This window comes from Neopelma chrysocephalum, unplaced genomic scaffold (genome assembly GCF_003984885.1).
Source record: "Neopelma chrysocephalum unplaced genomic scaffold, ASM398488v2 Primary Assembly neopelma1_25, whole genome shotgun sequence".
Lineage (NCBI taxonomy): Eukaryota > Metazoa > Chordata > Aves > Passeriformes > Pipridae > Neopelma > Neopelma chrysocephalum.
In genome coordinates this window covers 36,691,286-36,712,969 of record NW_020897694.1, presented here as the reverse complement: position 1 = coordinate 36,712,969, position 21,684 = coordinate 36,691,286, and the positions used below count along the sequence as shown (strand labels likewise).

Sequence of the window (21,684 nt, the reverse complement as noted above, 5' to 3'; positions counted from 1 at the left end):
TTTCACTCATCTACAGCCATACACACAGACTACAAGATGCCTCAAGAGTAAGTGATATGAACCCTGGAGAGTTGGCAGCCAGAGGACTGCAAGGGAAAGACTTTAGAATCCCTAGAAGTGTGCTAGCTGTGACAGCCAGGGCTTTGATTTACAACTGCAACACACCCATAATGCCAACAGGTTCAGTGGGCATTGAGTGACCAGCATCAGACAGGATAAGCAATGTGCAGGTGTCTCTGAGTGTGAAATGTTTCACGATTGGTAGGAATTCTTTCTCTCACTGCAGGAAGGATGGAGATGCCTGGGATCAGCCCTGAGACAGCAATCCTTCTTTTCTGAATCCCTTAGGCATACCCAGTTGTAGCAGTCTCCCATGGCGTTTTCCTGGTGCTCCTCCTGGAGGAGGTAACTCACTTGAAGAGTCTGGATTTTTCCCACTAGGCTGCATTGGAAAATTAAACTACAAGCTTCCTCTGGAGTTCCCTTTTTTAATTATTTTCTACAAAAAAAACCCTATAGAAATATTCCCAAAGAAGTACAGGGAAAGAACATTGTATGTCTCAACATTAGAGCAAAAGAGTATAATAAATATAATAAAAATAGTAATAAAAGAAAAATTTATGAAAGATAGCTCACATTTATGGTTGCATGCAGTGAAAGTTTTACTGTGGGGCTACAGCACTGTCACACTTCAGTCGTTCTTACTGTTTTGGAGCGAGCTATTGCTGACTGTAGTGAGAGTTCACAGTCGTCCGATGATGTAGAAAAAGTCTTTGACAATCATGTCACCATTCCCAAGCCCCTGTGAAATTTCTATCAATATACCAATCTGAATAACCTTTGGAATAAGCCCTTTAGGCTGCAATTTCCCAGCATCTTAGTAGTTTTCACTGGCATGTGGTAACGCATATATTTCCAGAACTTCTTGTCTGAAGGGGCAGAAATAAAAGACTTCCAGGTAACAACTGGTAAAATCCGAAGAGCTTTCTTCACTGCTGGAGGTAAAGTCTCTGGCTCTTGGAAAGCTTGGAACTTTATTAATACCAGTTTGATCCTTTTATCTTCCAAAGCACAGTTCACTGCTGCCTGCAGTTCAAAGATGCTTGGTCCACTGACATAGGCTGGGCTCAAGATAATAATTACCCTTCTGCTTTGTTTAATAGCTGTTACAACTTCATCTGTGTATGCTGGAGAGAAAATGGTGATAGTTACTGCATTCCACAATGGAATTTTTATCTTATTAGTTCCTTTATGAACAGCTAAAACCCAGAAATAAGGAAAGCCAAGAATTGGAATGCTGACCAATCACATAACCTCTAGAAATGTGTTTGCTATCAGAGGGTACCATGGCTGTTTTTACACAGCCTTGAGAACACAACTTTCTGCTCAGGAGATGAAGACCTCAACACACTTTGTTGCTACTCAAACAGGGTCTCAAGGGACACCTGGATTTGTCTTTGTCTCTCCCAGGAACAGGAACCCACGGCTTTCTAATTACTGCAGGTAGCATAGACTAAAGTTGCACAGAAAGTAACTACTGAAATATTTGGGGTCTTCTTTTCAGGGAGTGGAGTCTGCTTGCAAAGAAATTCTTGTATAAGAAGCTTTGTTTCAGCCTAGTAACTCCCAGTGATCACACTCAAATGTACATATGCCTCAGGCACAGGAACCAGATATAAAGATTTGAGCATCAACTCCACTACTAAAATACACAATTTGTTGATCTGGTGCATAAGAGTTTTTTTGGAAAGTGAAACACAATTTTATAAAAACTGAAGAATTTCTACCATCCACAGGGACCTTACCTCCTCCTGGAAGAATATCTCTTTCAAGAATACATAACTTGTATCCATATTTATTTTCTAGCATATCTGGAAGAAGCTCCAGGGCAAATTTTTCCTCATTAATGAAAGTAGAGTCCCTTTCAGAAGAGTCTAGTTTTGCATAGGACACAAACGCATCAAATTCCTTGCCATCTAAAATAAATTAATAAAGAAATAACAGTGTATACATTGTATACATTAGCAAGTCTGGCTGAAGCATTCAGCTTCTTTCTTAATGCTCAGTTTCCATTTACATTTATTTAAGTAGGCACAACACAAACCTAAAATTATAACCTGTTCATGGAATACAGCTATCTGTTTACCAAAGACAATCCTTGCTTGCTCTCATTGTCCTGCAAATTTTGTAGACATACTCTACCAAAGCAAAGGAGTAAGCTATAGATGACTGGTGCAAGGTAGTTTAAAGATCTGGCCCCTTCATGCAAAATCCGTGTGGTAGGGAATGATTACCTGTCTTTTCTCTCATTTACCCAAATGCTGCTTCCAAAAATTTCTCATCAATGGCCAACTTCTTTTAAAAAATAATTAGTTTTAAAGTAACAATGTTCTTAAATATTAGCTGCTTGCAAAAGATTTTTATGTTTATTGTTATGTTTCTAAGCAGAGACACTGGTGTAAGGAGCAAAGCCTAATTCTTATCAAAATATCAGTTCAGACACCAAGTACTGACCTGTAACTGAACTTTGTTTAAGTCTCATTAAAAGAATGTTTGTAGAGTGCAGATGAAAAATATATAAAGAACTTTCCTTAGCTTTCAATCGCTCTGGTACCAATGTCCTGAGTTGGGCCCATTCTTAACTACAAGGCAAAAGCAATCTTATCTCTTTGTTGACTAAAATTTGAACTACATCTGAGAGAGAAGGAACCAAAAAAAAAAAAACAATTTCTGGTGAAAGCAAAAGGCACAGTGGACTCAGTACATTTTCCCCTATGTAGTTAGTTGCTTGAGGCCATTTAAAGTGTCCTAAGGTTGATAGAACTGCCAAATTTGACAGGGGAAGTATTGGAGACTCAAGTCTTTTGGAGTGACAGTACATCCTCAGGCAGCCCAAATTACATTGGACACCTATGACCAATTAGCTGAGTTGTATCATATGTCAATACAGTTAATAGAAACCAGAGAGAAATTCAGCAGTTTAGAGCAGGGTGCTGCTGCAGGGCGAGCTGAGAAGCTCTATAGATTTCACTGTATTGACTGCATCTTCACTGCTCAGGAACTGAGACACCTACCTCCAGCACAGATACCCAAGTGTTGAGTATCATGATCCACATGCCTCCATGTTAACCTCCTGATTCCTATCCCTACATGTAAGATCAGGATCAAAAAAAAGAGCTAGAGCCACCAAGTTGCCACAGAATCTAGAAGAGCCCATATGGAAAGGAAACACACAGAAAACTAATGACATGGATGAGCTGGGGTGGGACACCCACATTCAGAACCAGCACGTAGCAGAAAATATGTCATCAAGACAAAACATAGGTGTGCAGATTAGGTTTGGATGCCAAGGATGTGATCAGGCAACACGTCGCATCTCTGTTCCTCCCCTCTGCTCCTGGCCACACACTTTCAACCACCTCCTTCTAGTGGTGTAGTAGCTCTTGTGGTAACAGAGGAAGCCAATTTACTCTGCTGGCTACTCACTGTCTTTTACTGAGTTATTTTTCTGCCAAGCTGAGTCAATTTAAGCCTACAAGAGTGAATCACCAGCAGCAGGCACACAGGACTAGTGTGGGAATTGAAGGTGGTGCAGAGGGTCACTAATTGATTTAGCTGAACATCAATTCAGCTACACCCTAAATTGAAGCTTCTTTGAAAACAGTTTTAAAATGGCAATAAATTGCACTACAAGCCAGCTATTCCTCATTTCACCCATAGAGGTCACTGTGATTTTATTAGACAACAACCATTAGTGAACACATTCCTTTATAATATTACTATTACAATAGCAAGTTAAAACCAAATACACAGTAAGCATCGCTGGGACTTTTTTCCCCCCATAATTGTACAGGACAGTTACAAGCTGAGGAACTTTTGGTACAAACATTTAAGATCCTCAAAGTGTAGGAAATGAAGAATACCCAACTAAAGCAAAGTGACTGCATGCATGATCTATAAATGTTAGCATCAAAGCTCCTGCATTATTTCTTTCTTCTTGTGGAAGAAGGCGGGGGATTTGAGACTTGTATCTTAACAGGCTAAGGAGGAAGCCCAAGGGTTAGAGAGGCATGAGAAAAATGTGACCTTGCTGCAGTCTTCAACCACCAAATGAGAGGGTACAAAGACAATGGAGACAGTAATAGGTGAGAAGGCAACAGACACAAATTGCAGCAAGGAAAATTCTCATTAGAGATTAGTGACAAAGTTTGCAGTGTGACAGTGGTCAAACATTGGAGCACATTCTCCAGGGAGGTTGTGGTTTCTCTGTCCACAAGATCCTCTACAACCTGGTCTAGGACGGTTCTGCTTTGAGCAGGGTGTGGGATCAGATGACTCCCAGGGGCACCTTTCAACTTTGTAGGATTCTGCAATTCTCTCATTCTGTGCTAAGGGAGGTGTGGGAGAAGAAATGATGGAAAGGAAGAAGCAGCAAAATCAAGTCATAACTGCTGCTTTGCTGCTCTATGAGCAAGCCCTTTCAGACCTCAGGTGACTTGATATGCATCCACATGAAGTGAGAACGACATAATCCTGCAGGTGAGAACACATGTATCCTTAGGCAGAAAACTTCCTGGGTAAGCACAGTTGGTTTGCACACCTCATATAGCCCCACACTGCAAATGGTGCTGTGTGCATGAGGTACATGAGGACAGGGACTGCCACTGTGGAACCCGAGTTCAATGCACAAGTCTTGGCATTTCTGTCTCTGTCCTACTGACATAGTGGGTGTGCTCTAAGGGGACTTTCCAGAGGTTCTTAAATCACTTGGTTACTAAATAGCGAGGAATTTTTGAGTGATTTCCCAAATTGCTTTTACCAAGTGCTTTAGGGCTCACAAAAATGTTTTCCAAAAGGGCAGTTAATTGTCAAATTGTGTATGTATTTATAGGTACCTACATACGGTTATTTCACACTCACATATAAGCTATATATTCATATGCAAACACAAAAGCAGACTCAGACACCTCTATCTCAAGCTGCATCAAGATGCAAGAATTTTTAGAAAAATGTTTTTTGTGCACAAACTATCAGAATTCTTTCAACCCTTGTAAGAAAATTATAGGTTAAGTTCTTGGAAGCAGTCATAGTCAAAATCATTTCTGATACATTGTTACACTCTCTACTATTTCAGAGGCCTGTTTTAGCTGAGATGATGGAGCAATGCTACTACAGAGACTTGAGATATCGAAAGCTAATCACTCTGGTGCAAATGTCAAGACTGTTTCCAAAATTTTTAGAAAGGAATATGAATTTCTCAAACATACACTTCTCCGTTGGTGCCCTATATCATCTTATTTCTCTCTTTTGTTTATTCTTCTGAGAAATCTTTTGTCTTAAAGTGAAAAAAGGACTCTGGAGTCCTTCACTTTGTTATGCAAGGACATTTCATTCTTGTCCACAGGTGCTGTTGAACATTTTGGGAGAATGATGTTAAAATGTTGGAAATGTTAAATTATTACCTGCAAATGGACTGACAAAAGTCAACTTCCTACTCTAATTTTCCATGGGTAAATTAGGGTGAAAGGCTAACCGTGACATTTCAGTTGGTGTTAGCTATTTCCTCCACACTACCTAGCTTTTTTCATCTGCATTCACTGAGCAACTAGTAGGTTGGGTCAAAGAGAGCAGGGTCATTAAGAGAACTTAATTAAATGAGTAATTCATAGCAGATTATCCCACATGGCAAAAGGCAGTAGAAAAACTGGAGAAAATTAATATTATACAAAGTTTCTTACCTCCTGAACTTTTGTTGTGGGCCAGATAACTTCGGTACATCAGCACTATTTCAATCCAGTGCTGGTAAATAAAGGCAGTGCACAAAACAAATGCAAATAGAGTAGAAACAGCACTGCATAGTACATATAAGAACAACACTGTAGAAAGAAAAGAGTCTATCATAACTGATGCTTCCTAAAACAATATTGACACTTATATAAAAAAACTTATATAAAAATGGAGGCAAACCATTTCTGGACACAGAACACAATCTTCGTTCTTACTCAACTGGCAAAATTTAGGGAAGTCAGGATTTCATAGGTAGCTGCAAACCTTAACATAGAGTTTCAGTCTACTATCAGGTATCTTTTTTGAATGTCATCTCTTTGGTGGTATGAAAAGCCAATCTATGATAGCAGGCACAAAGAACACAGTCTCTGGTATACTCAGTAGTACTGGAAGTAGTCATCGCCTGAGATGGAAAAGTCACATCAGAACTGATACAGCTGCACGCAATGCCCTGCTGGCAGCTTCCTGTACCACCCAATGATGAATCTCCACTGTGAACTATGGTTCAACAGTTTAATTTCCACACTGATTCTGGTTTTGACCTTGAAAGGCTTGAAGGGCTGCCACATTCATATTGGTTATGGTAACTTGACAGAAACATGCTGCTAACAACTGGGAAAATAAACAGAAATGTCCTAAGAAAATCAAGGAATACTGTTGCTTTCAGCGGCCTCCTTGCTTCAGTTTAGTAGATTGTCTTTTAATGTTCAGAGATGCTACTCTCGTCTTCTTCCTCCCAGTTACTCTCCAGCTTCCACTTGGCTCACCTGCCTGCACTAAGTCCCCAGATAACCTTGTCCTTCTGAGTAGTCCTCATAATACTGTGCCTTTCAAGACATCTGACAAATCAAACTTTTCCCATCCAGCTTCAACTTCTGCTACTAGCTAAAAAGCCATTGTCAAGGTTGAATGAATTTGTAGTAGTAGAGTAAATCAAAATGTCTCCAGGGGCAAATAGTCACCAATTGATAGTTTTACCTCTCTGCTTTCTTTTCAGCTGAATCACAGCAGTGGCATTCCCCACTGAATTCTCAGCAAAGCATGTGAAGTTGCTTCTGAGGTCCTTTTCAGTAACTTCTTTCAGCATTGCAACATGAAGAAGTGTGTGCCCCCTCAAACCTTTTGGATAAATGCTAGAGAGAAAAAATTGTGTATTTTCATGATACCTTTGCTGTTCATTCACAGAGTCTTCAAACATCTTATATAAAAAAAGAGGAGCCTGAAACTTTTTAACATTTATCTTGAACTTTTAATAGTAATGCAATATTCTGGTTTGGAACTTCCATTTGGTTTATATATCGCAAGGAAAATACTAACATCAAGGACCTGAAGACTGAAAGGTTTATTCTTAATTCATCAACTCAGCAAAATACTTACCACTTGCCTAGTTTTCAGTATATAGTCCCCTTTGACTTCTATAAGATTGTGTTTTTCTAAGATGCAAAAAGTTCCCCCAGCAGAAATGCAGATAAATGAAACTTCAAAAAGTAGTCCCAAGAGAGAACTAGCTGGGCAAAAAGACTGAGCAGCACAGCCTCTTGCAAAGGGGTAAAAGGCCCAAGGGCAGAATAGGTAAACAGAAGAAGATAGACATAAGGGACAGAAGTATAGGAAATGAAGAGGTAACGGAGGAATCCCTTTGGAGTTGAGTGAAGGATACGGATAACAGACCTGTGTCTGCAATCACTCTAGAATGCCCAGGGTTTCTGAGTTTCAGCACTCCCCTTTGAAAGCCACAAGTACAAGCATCTTTGGGTCATCCTAAAGGCACCTTACATCATGGCCCTGCAAAATGACAGCCTCCTATGGCCCCACCACTGGTAACTCAAGATATACAAGCACGAGCATGGGCAAGGATTCAATCTGTACTGAAAGTCTGTTGGGAATGTTTCATTTATTTCTGTTTTTAAAAAATAGACAAACAGAAATTTTACCCATGTAAAATCTAAAAACTTGTTAAGAAGAACATTACAAAGCTAAATATTCAAAAGTTAGGAAAATCCAATTTCCAATCTACCTCATGAGTGAGTTTGTGCATGTGTGTGTGAGATATCATAATTTGTTATTTTTTTCCCCATATGACTCCTATTATGAACTTGATTTTAGCAGTGACAGCAGGGTTTTTGCTTCTCTCAGTGTACAGAAAAGCTTACCCATAAAGATGACTCAGGGCTGTATAGTGAAAGACACATTTGCCTGTGTTACCTCCACTATATTGCTTGCCCAAGTTGAACACCGCATAAATGAAGGAGAACAGGAAGGAAAGGGAAGCATGGTGACTATAGGGGTTGTCCCCAAGTCACAGAAAACCTTTTCCCCTTGTTTCTTCTCTGCAGGGTCTGGTTAATTCTTGCCAGGGAAGACTCCTAAAAGTCAGTGCCCTGAAATCCAGGGCTCCAAGTCCTCAAACTGGGTCTGTAAACACTTCAGTATTCACTCCTTTCAGTGTCCACAGTACTGTTTTATTGATCTGATTTATTCCCCACTCAGAGACAGCGTCCAAGGACAGACTGTGTGAATTGCTAGCAAGGCACAACAGAGACACTGTTTTCAAGAACACTTGAAAACAGCTGATGGCAGCACAGGCAACCAAGGACCACTCATGTTGAAGCTGTCCATAAGCTAATGCTTTAGAAAGAAGAGTTAAGATTGAACAGAATGTTTGCGTTCTTGATTTTATAACCATCAATATGTGTTTCTGTATGTTACAGCATGTGTCTGTCTCATGCTCATGGACATACACATTACTAGGTTGAAGAACAGAGGCTTCTGAGTTTCTTTCAATAAAACATAGTTAGTAAAGTTGTTGTAGAAGGATTTTTACAGTTGCTGGCAGTGGTAGTAATAAGACTACTGGGAGAGGTTTCTCACCTTGTTTCCTGATTCAATTTCTCATTTATATTTTCTTCATTGTTTCGTTTCCATGTTACCCTCATTGAAGAAACTGTTTCAAACCCAAACTGTACGCGGCATTCCAATTCAAGTGGCTTTCCTGGAATGAATTAACACAGGAAAACCATGTACAGAGGTCACCAGAATATTTTTCTGTTAACTAGTCTAGAAAGCAAAGCTGTTTTGCTTCATCAAGATTTATCTTTATTTATCAATACCTAATTTAAACATGTTCTTTTGCTTTTAGATGAGGAATTGAAACTTACCAAGTTCTGCTTCGAGGATCACAACACCATTGGGATACAAAAGGTTTGGTGGATGAATAGTGTTTTTTGCTGCAATTAACAGGAATATTATTAATAAGAATAAATAGCTATTGTCAGTATGGAAGACCAGAGAAAATAGCTTACAATTTATTTTTTCTAATGTTAGGTGGAATGTAGACACCTAAATCCAAGAGGATGATTTGCAGTTGTTGAGGTATCTGAGAGTACACAGAGAAGGGAGTTTCGACCACAAAACTTATCCAGCTACTTACACACCTGCTATCTCAGTTACTCTGAGACATTGTCAACTTACATGAGCTGAGGAGCTCAGCATACAGCCTGCACTCAAGATTATTTAGGATTCAGAAATTAGGACCCCCCCTTGCAAGACCACCTGAGGGATGTAAACCTCATCCCAGTTCCTTGCCAAACCTTTTTCCATGCCCAGTAAGCACACATAGAGCATATACACACCTCTTTAACAAGCACAGCTACTTGCACTAAAATAGCCATGTTGTTTTCAAATCACAGGCTGCCAAAGGGCACAGAGAATGACACCCACAGCTTATACAATAAAACCCACAGCTCTGATATTCTAGGAAAGTCCCATACTGCAGGAAATGGGGCCACGTAACACTTTTTTTTCCACCAAGCCACAGCAGAGAAAAGTATGCAAGGTTCTGGGGTAGTATATGTGTGTATGTCACCTTTTAAGCGTTTTTCTGATTGTGTATGAAGTGAAGGAAAAGAACTGAGGACAGTGTGTCAGCTTGCGTTCAGCCAGATCAGAACAAAAGCAGCGCTACTCCATGTGTGCTTGGAAAATATTGTGGCAATATAGCCAGAAAGAAGAGTGAAAGAGCATCAGATATTGTGAGCCACCACATAGAGCTCTCAAAAGTTGGTGAGACATGGTTTTCTGTCCTGATGGGGTGTATACATTTTTTCCTTTGAATTCTTAGCACCAAATGCATAAAACACCTAATGCAAAAAATCACCTATTTCAGAGAAGTGCTATCCTCAGCAAACCATGGAATTTCAAAGGAGTGCTTCCTCACTAGACCATAGAAACAGGTTGCCTCACCAGACACCTTTCTTTTGCTACCTAAATCTTGTTCTCCCTTCCACAGAGTGGCCCACTTTCCACCAGGATTCTGAGAACCAGTCCTGTGCTGTTGCCATACAGAATCAGCAGTACTGGTTCCATACAATTCAAGATATAGAATAGATACATATACTTTCCTACAGGACCTGTGATTCACTGGAGTGACTGCAGTGTCTTACAGCACTCAACCATAGATATCTGGAGAAAAGCATAACCACATCTCTCCTTTAGCAAATCAAATAGTCTCCCTCAGTACTGATCCTCAGTTGCTAGCATGCTCCCTTGCACAGCATTGATGTAGTCCAAAAACACTCTGCCAAGGCAACATCTGGACTTCGCCTGAAGGCAACTGAAGACAGTCAATACTACAAAAAGGGTCACTGTGGTTTGAAGGAGAATAGAAGGCCATGCCACATGGCTGTGCCATAGAGTCCTAGCCAGTTTTATTTTGTAATGCATACAAAGCCTGAAAGAATGGGTCATGCAGGCAGTGATGCCTTTCCCCAGATAGCACATGCACCAACAAACAGCTTGTTAGATTGCTCACAGCTCTCCTGTTTGCTCTGCTGCTAAAAAATTAGGAATTGTGGAAAAGAGGCACTGATCCCATCAACCTCACCTTTTTTATCACTGTCAAGTGAAAAAAAATGAAGGTTTCATCCATGCGACAAGGAACAATTTTTTACCTAACTCATACTTTCTCCCTCACTTCAGGGAGACAGGTAGGGTTGAGATACAGTGCTTTTGTCCACATTTCCAATGTAGGATTTGCACTGCTTCCTCCTAGTATGCAAATATGTTCCTAGCACTTCTCATACAGTACATGGAGAACATTGGCACCAGTTGGAGTTTCATAAATTCTACTCCCAGATCAGAGATCTAAATCCTTTTGTAGATTTGATCCCCAATGATAGGAACTACAATAAATCCAAGGCAGAGTTAGATCTTGAAAATTATGGCACTGTATGATACATGCTATTACTGAACATTGAAGGTTCTAGTCAATGTCCCAAGATGTCCTCAGAATACTTGCATTTTAATGGTCCTGTAGCTAATTCAGATTATGGGTTTTTCAGAACAAGAGCCTGAACAAAAGACATAAATTAACATAACAGAGAAAACAGACTTCAAGTCATTTATTCTGAGTTATTATATTACTCACCAGTGACTTCTACTGTTACTGCTGTTCTCATTGTCCACTTGGTAGTGTTGTCATACAGAGTGTAATCACACAGATATATTCCAGCATCTTTGTCATAGGTTGGATTCAAGTAGATTTCATTATGCTTCAGCTTTAGGCTTGGTCTGCTTTTCCTAAGTTTTATCTGATGACCATCCTAATGAAAAGAATTTCAAGGAATTAAAGTCCTTTTTTTATTGCTGTTGTTGCTGCTATTAAATGATATTTTAAATATATTTTGATATGATTACCATGGCAGTAGGGCTAAACCAAAGTCTTTTCACTGAAGCCCAAAAAGGGATTTTTAGGAGTCTGATGACATTTTTCAGTTATACTAAAAAATATGTGAATACCGTTGTCTTTTTAAAAATCAGTTAAAATTTATGGTTGCTGTGAGAAATGTGAAATCATAAAGCTAATATCAATTAAACTCCTATTACTAAAGAGAAACAAAAAGGACAGCTTTTTTGATGGACTAAGTACATTTTATTTTGTAAAGAAATTATTTTGAAAGCATTTTCAAGTTCTTTAGTTAGAAGTAAGTCATGAGTTTGGATTGTCTGAGACTGAGAACACTGTCACTACTTTTAAAAGAATGAAAACAGACTATTTTTTGAAAAGCACCTCTATTTTTCATCTTAATATTATTTCACTGAGACCATTAAGAATTTTCTTTAAATCAAGTTCCTGAAAAAAATCCATTAATGCAAATGGGAAGAAGCCCCTTAACTTCAGTGGGCTTCAGATCAAGATGTAGGTAAAGATATACCTCCTTTAAAATTTGGAAGTAAATAAAGAGTAACTTGGACTTGATCATAATCCTACTTGATATAACAAATAATGTAAATAATACCAGGTAGTAAAATGCACAATTGAAAATTTAGTCATTTTCCTTTGTTCATTTATACAGGTTTAGACTTTATATTACAATCCTTACAAACAGTAAATCAATAGTGTTTCAGTAGAATAGTGTTTCATTAAAAACAGGAGTCTTGGAATGAACAATTTGAAGCATTAATCTTTAAATAATTTAATTTCTGACAAAGATACTTTTTCTTTGGTATATTTGATATTTTCAGAATTTAAAATGTCAAAATGAACTTAAAATTTTAAATTTCAATCATAAATTAGTTTCATAAAGAACGTATTTTGATTCTCAATTACTTCAATTTCTTAGCTGAAGAGAAAACATTTCTTGGCTTCTGTTTCATGTGGCAAATTTCTTCAAAATTCTTACTTAAAAACTTGATATATAGCAATTCAAGATTCCACTTTTGGGTTGAATTTCTCAGGCTGCATTGCCTGTCAAAGAGGAGTTCAAGAACCTATGGGACATGAACATTAACTAGACCTCCACTCAGCTTTTGTGAATGCTAAAGAGACTGAATCTTACCTTGTACCATTTTACGTCTGGCTTTTTTATATGGCTGTAACATTTTGTCCCAGGACAGGTTATTGAATTCCCACTGCCAGCAAGCAGATATAGCATATTTGTGTCATAACCTGAACATTTTGCTGCCTTCTTTGTTTGAACCTCCAAAACCATTTTAAGACATGGGATTTTTTCCCTGAGTGATGCAGGGGAAAAAAAAAAAAGTTAAACACTTAATACACAAACCAAAACAAAACAATAATTCTCATATAGAAATATAAGTCTTTTGCTCCACTATTTACCTTATAGTACACATGTAGATTCCAGAAGCACTGTCCCTTACTGGTTTAAACCAAAGTGCATCCCCCTGGAGAGCCAAGGTAGAGCTTTCCTTGATAACCCTCAGTGTCTCTTCATCTTTCTGACGCCAGAACCACTTCACCTTATGTTGATTTGGAAGTGAGTTATTATAAATGTGGGTAGCATCTCTATCTGGTAAAGCACATTGTAGAACAAACTCCTCACCCTTAATTGCACGGTACCATATTTGAGGTTCAACATGGGAACACCCTAAAAAGCAGAATAATAAGATGTCAGTACCATCTGAGAGAACACACAGTCATGGTGAAAAAATAAAAATTAGGAATACTACATAAATAGAACTTTACCTTTTTTGTGTTAAATATGTTTTTATGTGATCAGATGCTGGACAAATAGGAAATAGATTTCCTTAAACATGCAATTTGCCAATGTTCTCAAAAGTTTATTCAAGGGTTTTCAAAGGTTTAATAGGCCTTTTTTAAAAGCTTAACATGAAAGTATCTGAAGATTTTTGCATGGGTGCTAACCTGTTAAACCTTAACCCTGTAGAAAAGCAGATGCAGTGCTTCTAGATCTCCTGATATTAATGGAGAAGGGACTGAAATAAACCTGAAGAAGCATATCCTGCCCACTACATGCCCTATTCAGGCTGAGACTGACAAACGTTATTGTTTCACTGCTTTTAAATCCTTGCCTTCCTATGTTTTAGTAGCTGTCACTAAAATTAAACACTTTTTTTGATTCTGAAAGGCGTGCTCAGCCATCCTAATCATCCTACTGCCACTCAGGCTGTGGTGACCCTTGAAAGTATGGTAGGATTTCATTCCAGCAGAAAGGAGGGCATGAAATCTATTCCTCACCAGCCCAACTGGGGGACTCTTTGCAGTTTCAGTTTCTATCTACAAAATGAATTGGATGAAGCTTCTCCAGATAAAAGAGAAGAAGATTTTGATAGATCAGTGTCGTTCTGCTTTTTTCTTCCTTCTCCCCATTCCCCACCTCCCCAAGAGGCTTGGACTAGCTGCTGGATACTTCAAGGAGTCACAGAAGCAATTTATTTTTTCCATTTGGGTCTCAGAAATTCTCCTTTACATTTGTCCTTTTCATTAGGGAATTGAATTTTGAGTCATAGTTAGAGTAAATTGTACTATCAACATTTTAAAAGCTTGCAGCGAGGCTATTTGTCTCGGACATGTGCAGGAAAAATTCATAAAGGCAAGGAAAAACAAAGATTCCCTTTTCTCAGCTTTCAGAAAGCACCACAAACAACAAACATCACTGGAGCAGACTCTTACCTGGCAAGTTAATCTCTCTAACTTCTGCCCCACTGACAAACAATGTTGGTATCCAGCACAAAGTGAGCATGATTTTCTTTATCAATTTTGGCTGATATTCTGAGACATTGTCTTTAAGAATCATCTTGCTTTCTGTAAAAGAGGAAAACATTTTTTTTTGTAGGTAAGAGTCCAATAAAATAGATAGGTAATTCCACATTTTATTATGTACCTCTATAAAAATTACTAGACAGTATTTCCTGCATATTGTGTTTTTCAAAATTGGTGTTTGCAGCACTTTTCCTGCTCTTACTATTTCTCAGAAGTGTAGGATAGATGATACTCAAGAATATGCAATAGTCTCTTCAAATACACCATCCATAGAGTTGCTTACAGATAGATTTCCAAGTCATGCCTACAGCAATGCAGAACTCCACATCTGGAGTGAAAATGCAGATCCTTCCTCCCTTCGTAGGAATATGTTCTCTAAGATGAGAGGTAAGATACCAAATAACAACATCAGTCTTCATCTAATGACAACTATCAGCAACAGACTGAGACAGGCATAAAATCCATAAAGATCTGTTGTATCTTGAAGGTCAATAGGACCAGAGTGTGTTGACTGGATTTCTTTGGGGTTAAACCAAATCTGAAGATGTGCTGCAGCTGCAAATGGGACCGGAGTAAAACTGTGCAGGAGTAAAACCCTCAGAGCATGTACTGTGTGGATGTACGTCTTTGATTCTAACTCTTTCACCCAAGAGACATGCTCCCACAGGGCTTTGTTACCAGATAGAATGAACATACCCTAGGATGTCCATTAGGGTCGGCAGAGCAACCTAAAAACCCCTTCTTCTCCTCCATGACTTACCTGGGTGTGCAGTATCAGGCCTTGCTTTTGCACCACCATGCTATGCTGCACTGCTTGAATGACCCTGAGAGAGACAGGGTAACATCTACACCATCACAAGGCACCAGCTCTGTGGTGTGCCATCTGTAAGCTGAGACTGGGAACACCCAGGGGATTCGGAGCAGGTCCACAAAGCACTCAGCTGCATCCAGACCCCTATATGACAGCATCTTGTCCAAGGTGAAACCCCAAACCCTGTTGTATGAATTATTTTCCCTCTTCTAATAAGAGGTCTGATCTGCATCCCACAGCCTTCTCAGCCACGGGGCTAGAGCAAAGGCAGGCTGCCCAGCATGCATATTTGACAACCATGGCTTAATCTGGGTACTTAGTAAGAACATATCCAACACCTGTGACTGACATGTCTGCAGTGTCTGATTCAGGAGTAAAGGTCATGTATTTTGCTGATGTTCACTTTGTGCAACTTCACATTGTGCAACTGAGACCTCAAGAGGTTTTTTTCTTTCCTTTGGCCACAGAGTGACTCTGCATTTGCACTGTTGTCAGAGAGGCACTGAGTCAACCCAAGGGAAAAACAGAAAAGGTCGGGCAAAGGCTACAGTCCCTTGACTGTTGGCACTTCATGCAAATCAGACACCACACATTACTGGCAGGCATCTGTTCTGTGTAGAAGGGAGCACTTTAGTCACCATTCTCTTCAGAATGTTTGTATTCCTTGCAAGTGAATGGAATGGTCTATTTTTATGCTCAGAGGTCACAGAGAGTAAGTTAACTCATTTGCCTGAACCCATCCTCCTGCTTTGTTAGTCTGGCTGCTGTCCACTGTCATCACCCCACACATCTTTCAAAATCATCTTGAAACTCCAAGCCAGTATGTATGTCTGAATAAAGAGAGTTTACCACCAGCACTGGGGCCTTCCTTAACTTTACCCACTCTCTATCCACTGCAAAAGGATCAATGGATCCTAACTCTTGTATCTGGGTTTATGACAAGTGTAAAGACCTTGCTCAAGGCATTCATTATGGCTGCATCTCTAACTACGTTAATTCTGTATAAAACAAAGGATGATGTTTTGAATTATGTCACTCAACAGCCCACATGGCAAAGGTGTACTGGTGCCAGTAGCAAGCAGGACCCAAGGGCCTTTTGTGTGATTCAGTGCTGCAGTCCTTTGAGCAGGTGAGCTCATGTAATGGGTTGCTCTTGTCAAAAGTGGAGGGGCAGGTACTGATCTCTTCACTCTCATGAGCAGTGACAGGACTCAAGGAAATAGCATGAAGCTGAGTCAAGGGAGGTCTAGGTTGGATATCAGGAAAAGCTTTTTCACCCAGAGGGCGGCTGAGCACTGAAACAGGCTCCCCAGGGGAGTAGTCACAGCACCAAGTCAGTTTGAATTCGAGAAGTGTTTGGACAGCACTCTTGCGCACATGGTGTGATTCTTGGGGTATCCCATGCAGGGCCAGGAGTTGGACTTGATGATCTACTATGCTCTACTTCTCTGTCCCCCTCCCCTCTCCCTCTCCCTCGAGATTCTTGGGGTATCCCATGCAGGGCCAGGAGTTGGACTTGATGATCTACTATGCTCTACTTCTCTGTCCCCCCTCCCCTCTCCCTTGATCTCAAGTAAATGGTCCAATCTCTTTCCTGTGGCAGCTCTTGTCCTTTCTGGGGACTCATTCAATCTGTTAAGCCATCAGAAGCTACTTGAGGAGTGCCTGACCTGCCACAAGATAAGCAGTGGAAGCATTTACTTCCCAGCTTCCCATATGTGTGTAACTGGGGACACAAAGGCTGCATGTAGTGAAACTACATCAAGTGACCATTCACAAAACATTTCATAATGTCAGTGATATACAATCTCTCTGATCTCCAATTTACTACCATACAAACAGAACCCTCTTCAAGCTCAAAAAGGTCACCACAAACAGGGAAGTGTGAAAGGGAGGGTTAACTAATGAATGTTACAGCTTTGGTTAGCAATCTGCATAATTGTTCTGTTGTCTTTAACTAGGTATGGGAAAATACACCACTGCTATTTTTTTCTTTTTGTGCTAACTGATAACACTTTTATTAGAGAATCTGTTATCTTTGCATTCCTATAGTGTTTAAAAACGATGGTAGTGTGTGAAATTAAGAATTGTCATCTTGCAAGTGTGCTTGACAGGAACAGGGAAATTCACAGCAGAAACAGACAGCAATCACCATTCAGGTATATTTGCACTGCAGGTGGACTCAAGGTGATTCAGTAACTCGGTTTACTCACTGACTCATTTTATCTTGGTTGGTGTCTGCCAGAGAAAGTAAGTACTCTACTCTAGTCAACTTATTTCAAAAGTCTCTGCCTTTTGCCATGTACACACCCATATTATCATATCCTTAGTCTAGGGATTTAGGATGTCATTTAATTGGAAAGTATCTTATGTACAAAGGAAATTAATGTGGTTTTGTCATAATTTCCTGTGATAAAAAATATGAGAGAAGAATAGGAACTGTATTATTTTGCCTATGTTTCAACTCCAAAAGGATCTCACAAGAAAACAGTAAATTTCTATTCCCTAGCATTTGGTATGTATTTTCATAAAATATAAACAAAAGAAATCAAAATCAATTTCTTGAGAGCTGCACCAAGTTTCATATGTCTGAAGTCTAGTAAAGACTGGCATTCCACAATCTTACAATCTACTATTCTGATTCTGATGAAAACCACTTTAGCATCAAAGCTATCAATTCCTGTGTCTTGTATTAGACTTATATCAATGGAAAGGCAAACGTAATCTGATTCCAGGACTAAGATTAGTAATAACCACATAGGAGATGAAAAAAGCTTCACCATACCTACAAAGCAGAAAAAAAAATTAATAAAACTACTTGCTAAGACACTATTGTTTGTCTGACCAAGTAGTTAAAGCCAATTTACTTCAAAATGCACATTCAAAGGCAATGAAATGAACTCACCTTCAAGCAGATGGGGTAAGGGAGGGCTAAAATCAGAAGGTAAAAGGCATAATTTAAAAAAAATTAAGTCTGAAAATCTTACCTGCACACCCTACACAATATGATAAGAATTGTGGTTAGTTCTAGCTGTGCACTGTGTTGAGTTTGTTTCCTTTACAGGAATTTCCTCTACCTCACTGCTATCATCCCTTCCTTTCTCAGTTTAGTTGCATCAGGTTTGAAATTTCCGGATGATTTTCTTGTAAAAAGAACGGGGGAAAAACCTCCTAGTAAAAGATCAAAGCTTCTCAGTTTCTAAAATCTTCTATTTGTATTGTGTGCAAAAATGTGTTGGATTTTTTAGTTTGCTTCATTTAAGAGGAGAAAGAGTAAAAGTTTCATTGCCTTCCCCCCCCCATATGCTGTATTAAGGTGGTTCAAAAAATCTGTAATATCTGAAAAGTATAAGATTATTCCAATATGGAATAATATTCACTCTGAGAGTCAAGGTCTCCTTATCCTTAATGTCCCCAGCTACCTTCCACACCCACTGCAAGTGGGCACTATAATGGGGGCACTAATACTTCCTGTCTGTGTCCTCCTAGTTAAGCCTCATTAGTTACCCAAACATAGCTTGGCAGAAAGAGGAGCCCTGATGAATCTGAGCCATCTATGACTTGCTTCTGGGACATGCTAGGCAGGCAGAGCACTTCAGCAACATAGTCCCACACAGCCCAGGCCCTGTCCAAGTCTTCCTACATGGATGCAAAACCCATAAAAGACAGATTGCACAGTGACTCAAACTATATTAAAGCATCTGACAGCACTTTGCCATCAATTCAGAATCCAATGCTCCCTGTTTCAATAGAGGATATGTAAATCCATGTACATCAGTTTGCACCAGACTCATTTCAAGAACAGCAGGACTTGTTTTTTCTTTTCTTGTGTGAAGTTCAGTCTCCTTACTACAGATTTCATTAATTACTCAATTTCTTACAAGACGGTAAAAAAGGCTGTTTATTGCATAACATGGAGTTTCAATGTTGCCTCTGTTTTTGTACACATTCCTTTATACAATGACCAGTACTAATGCTTGATTCTGTTGGGTTCTGAGCATTTAGAGATAGTGAATTTGTATTCTCAGCTTCTACCATGTATTTAGCTCTCTGCTCATTTCAAAACAAAGCCCACTGATGATCAGACTTGGTGTTTGTCTCTTAAGGTATTTTCAATGTTTGGCCCCAATACAAAATATATATTTGGTTTATAAGTTACAAAAGGCTTCAATGTATCTCTGGAGATTTCAGTATTAAGAATTAAGCTTTTGAAGGTATCATTTCTGACTGGGGAAAAAAATAATTTAATTCCCTCTTCCCTGAAAGAAATTACAGACTACAACACAGATAAAGTCAAGGCCTTCATGTTTTCAAGCTCAGACTATCAGAAAAAGACGGGTCTTTCCTGGAGATGCATTTTTGCATCTTAAAGACATAAAATATACTTCATTCATTTTAAGTATTGTCATACTCTCCAAGTAATAGGCTTATCACATTCAAAAAATTCAGCATAGCAGTCCAACTGTTACCTCAGAAATATATCTTAAAAATACATCTTAGAAATACAACAGAAGCACCAGTTTTGAAAGCCATACTACCAGAAGGCTGAGTGATGTGTCATACTGGTTACCATACCGGATGCAAATCTTGTAAATAGTACCAAATATTTGGCTAAGCCTCTGCTCCAATTCACTCCTTTCTAAAACTAATACAGACGCTAAAAAAAGCAGCCTCACACACTTGTACTTCCCAGTTTCATATTTACCCTTGGCTACTGGACAAAGTGTAAAAAGGAGAGGGTAAAGGATGAACCTAGGATATTCACCTTGCTTCCTCTCTTTCCCCTCCCTCTCCTCCCCCTCCCTCACTTACCCTCCCACTCTGCTACAACTTCATATATTTTACACTACAGCTCCAGAACATTGTGCCTCCACCCCTGTGGAAAGTCAAGGTGGGGGTCCTTATCTTACCTTATCCATCTCACTTCTGGTCAAGTGGGAAAAATGTACCGTCTCAGTGCGTATGCAGTGTAGTCTTATGGCACTGGGAGGATTACATCTCTATAGCATTCTGGTACTATTCTGGCACTATTCTGGTTTGACACATTTACACGTCACCTCCTTCTCTGCCCAGTACGGTTAACACCTAGTGGGTAAGAAATTTTCCTCTCCGATTATCTTCTACACCAAGTTGGTGGTGTTGGTTCTGCTGTTACAGGACGTGTATGAACAACCATAATTCACAAACCCCATGCATTTATAGGCCCTTATACTGTACTACCCTATAATACCAACACTATATACAGTAGTCCCAACTCTTCCCTACATTTATCTTAAAACCATCAATAGACAAGACTTCTTTGATACTATTTTTCTTCCACCCTGTATTGTGTGTAATAGAAACTGGTCACCCAGAAACACTAAAAAACTGCAGACACAGCATATGTTCTCACAGTCAGTCACTCTGTTGTGGTATGTGCAAGAGAGACAAGAATCTTCACAACTGGTGACTTACAACAGCTGTCTTCTCCCTGATCCCATCTGTGTCCTCCTAGGGGAAATTACGTATTTCAATAGGTTGTTTGGATTTGGCTTTGTTTAAATTGTTCTTCACTACAAATGAGACATTCATTGCTTGTGGAGAGCTGGTCTAACCACAGTCTTGCTTTTTCCTGCTTTTTTTCTTCATACTCAAAGCTTGACACTTACTTGTGGCGGTGCATCCTTCCCTCCCCTCCCTCCACCTCACCCCTCAGGCCACACTATGATCTGACAAATGCTCATTAGGACTCAGCCTTGATGAAGCACCTGGACTAAGCCCCTCCTGAGCTTATTAGAAATCCTGTCTGTTCCCAGGAACTAGTGCTCCTGTTTTTTAAAGAACAGCCTTGAAAACTCCTTGCTTGAATAATACTAGTGAAATAACATTTTCATTATCAAACTTTCAAAGTCAGTTTCTGACCCAAATTGTGGCCAGGATGGAAAATTACTATGACTCCTATAAACAGCAGTCCAAAATGAGACCATTTGAGCTCTCCTGGACCGCAGTGGGCTGTCACCAGCAATCTCCCTCTGAGTGGTGCCTCTCAGAGACAGCCAGCTCTCACCTTCACCACACTTGAAGGACCATCACCAAACAACAACAGATCCTGGGCTGATACCCCTACTGCTCGAGGCTCAACCCTTTGTTTAGAAGATGCAAAATCATCTGACATGAGTACTTCACTGAATCCTGGGGAATTTTTCACATAAATACTTCTCTAGGTCTGTGCAAATGCGAGTGTGAATATTCTATAGCAAATGTACTACGAATGTTGCTATCCCAGATTCTTAAGCACTTCAGATTTGTAATTTAGGCCTGTGAGATATCATTGTGCTATAGTAAATTTTACACAAATCTTTTGTTAAATTGTTTAAGTTAAGTTATCGATTAAGTGCTGTTAAGTGCTGTTAAACCTTTAGGCCTAAATTGTTTGTCAAGTCTGGGGCCCAGTTTAGCAAAGAGGTCTACTCTGAACCTTGTAAATCAATGGGATGGTTTTCCTTATTCATTTTTATCCTTACCCTTTCTTACCCTTACCTTTTTCTTGCCCTACCTCCCACCCCCACAGCCTCCACATATAAAT

General features: G+C 39.5%; 1 protein-coding gene across 1 annotated transcript; it reads right to left on the bottom strand.

Moving 5' to 3' along the window:
- Positions 1-735: 735 nt before the first annotated feature.
- IL18RAP (interleukin 18 receptor accessory protein) lies at positions 736-15,698 on the bottom strand. Its single transcript, XM_027675229.1, is given in 12 exon segments — positions 736-851; positions 853-1,187; positions 1,806-1,976; positions 5,739-5,876; positions 6,766-6,920; positions 8,659-8,779; positions 8,946-9,014; positions 11,213-11,387; positions 12,624-12,798; positions 12,905-13,172; positions 14,219-14,350; positions 15,458-15,698. Coding segments are annotated over 12 exon segments (1,851 nt in total). The 5' UTR covers positions 15,504-15,698; the 3' UTR covers positions 736-785.
- Between the last annotated feature and the right edge of the window lie 5,986 nt (positions 15,699-21,684).